Source organism: Sinocyclocheilus grahami, unplaced genomic scaffold (assembly GCF_001515645.1).
Source record: "Sinocyclocheilus grahami isolate Dianchi unplaced genomic scaffold, SAMN03320097.WGS_v1.1 scaffold542.1, whole genome shotgun sequence".
NCBI lineage: Eukaryota > Metazoa > Chordata > Actinopteri > Cypriniformes > Cyprinidae > Sinocyclocheilus > Sinocyclocheilus grahami.
In genome coordinates, this window is record NW_015505721.1 from 175,947 (window position 1) to 179,852 (window position 3,906).

The following is a 3,906-nucleotide window of genomic DNA, read 5'->3' on the forward strand; positions in this document are numbered from 1 at the left end:
TATTCGCCTCTCGGGTGTAGTTCAATAAACTTTTAATACATTTTCAACTGCTCATAAAATAATAGTTATAATCTCATTATATGTTTGCCATTGTATGGTTTGACAGAAAACACGCAGCATACTTTGTAAAGCCCGTACATAGGACTACCTTTGTTTCAATTTATGGTAGTAATGTAAAAGCATAAATAGACGGAAACAAAGTACAACGATTACAGCACAAAACAAAAAAACTATGAATTAAAATAAGGTGCAAGAGTATTTAACATTTCATATTTTTTTACGTTTAAGAATGACATGGCTTCATAATTAAAGGTGAAGTGTGTAATTTCTGCGCCACCAAATGAATTAGCAAAATTGACAGAATGCTCCCCCATTGGTTGGACAAAGAGCTATTGGTTAAACCAGTGTTAAAGGGTTAGTTCACCCAAAAATGGAAATTCTGTCAGTAATTACTCACCCTCATGTCGTTCCAAACCCGTAACTTCAATTTTATGAAGCTACAACAATACTTTTTGTGCACACAAGAAAACAAAATTAACAACTTTATTTAACAATTTCTTCTCTTATTTTTGTTTTCTTTGTGCACAAAAGTATTCTTGTAGCTTCATAACATTGGACTATTTTACTGATGTCCGTACTACGTTTCTGGGTCTTTAACGTGCCTATGCAGGGTCAGAAAGCTCTCGGATTTCATCAAAAATATCTTAATTTGTGTTTAGAAGATGAACGAAGGTCTTACGGGTTTGGTACGACATGAGGGTCAGTAATTAATGACAGAATTTTCATTTTTGGGTGAACTAACCCTTTAATGTGCCGGGCTGCTCAAACTAGCAATGTGCACTTCTGTCTACACTTTTCCAGGTAATCAATATAAAAACAGTTTAGAACTTGGAATTTAGAGAACTGCCTCTTCATGCCAAGATTCCTTATTAGGCTTATTCCGACTTGACACACTTCAGCTTTAATAAAATCTTCATGTAGTATAAATAAAGTTTTAGGTTAGTAACGTTTAACCACCTGTTTCCACTGAAGGTTCAAGTTCAGCGACTACCTGCAAGGCATTTGTTCTGAGACAGGTAGAAAGAGTCTGGTTTAATACAACATCTGTGGCTTTTTAGTCAAACTAAAATAACTGGACTCATACTACAGCACGTAGATGTAAATAAGGTAATACTTTCACATGAAATCATCTAGTATATATGTACGTCTATGTGTCATTCACACAGTGTAATCCACAAATTTTTTTCTCTCCATGGATAAGCAGCTCCATGCTGCGGCGGAAGCACGACATATGATTGTAGATTCTACAAGTCAAGTTTGTGAGTCTGGTTCCTGAAGAAAAGCAGGTGAGAGGCAGGCACGTTGGTTTAGGACAGGGGTGTCCAATTCTGCTCTTGGAGGTACACCTTCCAGCAGAGTTTCACTGTAGCTAACTTTGCAGGAAAGTAGCCCTTCAGGAGCAGGATTTGACGCCCCCAGTTTAGGATGTCCAGAGATTCAGATAACATACGCGCCCTAGTACTTTGTGCTGCTGAACTCCTTCAAAACATCACAAGTCTTTTTGTTGATAACCTCGCGGAGTTTGCGAACACGCCGTATGCTGGAAGTGGCCACGTAGCTGTCGAGCTGCAGCACGGCCATGCCGTTGTGAACGTCCCCCATGATGATCATCTGTCCCTCAGCTCTCGTTATGTTCGGACAGGGACAGTTCCAGTCCATGTTGAGCAGCGTCACCTCCAGAGGTTCTTGCCCGAAGAACCGTAGCCCCATCTTCTCATCCTTCAAGATCTCCTCCACAGTGATGAGCGCATGGCCGGAGTCGTGGTCTTCGGTCAACTCCGAAATGCGTCCCAAAACCACAAAGTCGCTCTTGCAGAAGCTCGGGACCATCTTCTGCCGGGGTTTGCATGGCTTACAATTGTGAGTCTTGGGGAAGGGGCACATCTCCTCACAGGCTTCCTTGCTCTCGAAGTTGTTCTCGTTGCCTCCGCAGCCTCCATAAACAAACGACTGGCATTTCTTGAGCGCGTGGCTGTAAGCCCAGCGTGGTTTGTAAGCCTTGCAGGGGCCTTGTATGCTAGGCAGGGAGCAAGGAGCAGCAAGCTCCGCTCCACAGGAGAGCATGCACAACTCGTAGGTATCGAAATGGTTTCGGTTTTTATTGCACTGGCTGTAGGTGAAGGTAAAGCAATTGTTGCGCTTGGCTTCGTAGTACCATTTCAAGCTTTCCTCTCCACAGTCGCCCATATCGGGTGTTTTTAGACACTCCTCGGCAGGTAAGCGTGTTGAATTCATGACTGGCTCTGGTTTGCTCTGCTCCCTGGGGACCACAGAGAGCGGGAAATGGGCTTGCACAGATCCACCCTGGTTTGTGGCAGTGCAGGTGTAGATGCCGGCATCCTGGAGCTGGGCGTTGTATATGACCAGCTGGGCAATGTTAGTAACTACTATGTTTCCTTGCACATGGTTGGGTTGCATTACAGTGTTCTCTTTACCTTCGATCTGCTTTTCCCACGTAATCCCCGGCTTGGGTTTTCCTGTGACCTCGCAGAGGAAGCTGGCCGTTTCGCCCACGAACACAAAGTGGTGTGCTGGGTTGCTGACCATGATGGGACGTTGAACGTCCATGGGTGTGGTCACAAGATGGGCGGTGGTGGGCCGGGCAGTGGTCTCTGCTGGAAGAGGACTGGTGTTAGACAAGCTAAAGTGGTACCTGCAGGTGACTTCGGTAAGGGTCACGCCCCTGGTACAGGCCTCGGCGTCCATGTAGCACTTGTTGTAGTAGGTCATGCCATCCGAGGCGCAAGTGAAATAGGGTTCCCGTCCGCAACGGTCCCGGCACTTGCACACCGGCTGTCCGTCCCAGATTTCACACTCTGAACCCTGCTGGGTGCACATGAATTTGTCACAGGTGACCCCTTTGGGCATCCCCACTGGACCTTTCCTGCCCTTAATGTCCATGTAGCGGGCAGCCACACAGCTCTTGTGTCCGCAAACATTTGGACAGCATTTCTCGAACGGCTCACAGTCCTGAAGGAACGAAAAAAGGCTCATTAGGAGTGCGCCCAAAGTTTGTGGAAGTTATTAGCATTTCTGAAAATGTAGGACTGTTAGAAGTAAAAAAAATGTTTTATGTTAGCATAGGGTAAAGGCTAAAGTTTTTAATTGAATTCAAACAATGAGAACAAAATACATTGATAAAAGATATGCAGACATTTTCTGGTCTTATAGCAAATCAAAGTCAATTTGCTACATTTAATGACATCTGGATTAATAAATAAAAAAATAAAAAAATTGTTCAGAAAAAAACATGCTATTTTATAATTATATTATTTTGCTGCAAAGGATATGCTGCAAATACACCCTTACAAAATTACCATGGTAACCATGGTTACAGCCAAACACCTATTTGTTACTACAGTAAAATCACAAAATAATTTCAAATGAATATCTCCATATAGATTTTTCAGTTATTCTTCTGTCATATTTTCTTTTGTTTGATGACAGTGGTGGATAATATCAAATAACATGTTTTCTATCTATCTATCTATCTATCTATCTATCTATCTATCTATCTATCTATCTATCTATCTCTCATATATATATATATATATATATATATATACAGTATATATAGATATAGATATATTAATTTGATCAATTTACCATGCTAACCATAGTTTCTACAAAAAAACTGTTATTAGAATTATTATCAGAGGCGGACAGTAACTAAGTACATTTACTTGAGTATTGTACTTAAGTACACTTTTTGAGTATCTGTACTTTACTTGAGTATTATTTTTTTCTGGGAACTTATGACTTTAACTTCACTACATTTGAAAGACAAATATTGTACTTTTCACTCCACTACATTTCTATCAAGGTCCTCGAAGTAGAAAGTCGTTA

The 3,906-nt window shown here is 41.6% G+C and overlaps 1 protein-coding gene across 1 annotated transcript in view; it reads right to left on the reverse strand.

The window, feature by feature from the left end:
* Nucleotides 1-749: 749 nt before the first annotated feature.
* LOC107555656 (WAP, Kazal, immunoglobulin, Kunitz and NTR domain-containing protein 2-like) overlaps nt 750-3,906 on the reverse strand; it is a 4,834-nt gene continuing 1,677 nt past the window's right edge. The window contains exon 2 of the mRNA XM_016238521.1: nt 750-3,030. Coding sequence (XP_016094007.1) covers nt 1,516-3,030 — 1,515 coding nt within the window. The 3' untranslated portion in view covers nt 750-1,515. The remainder of the gene's footprint in view (nt 3,031-3,906) is intronic.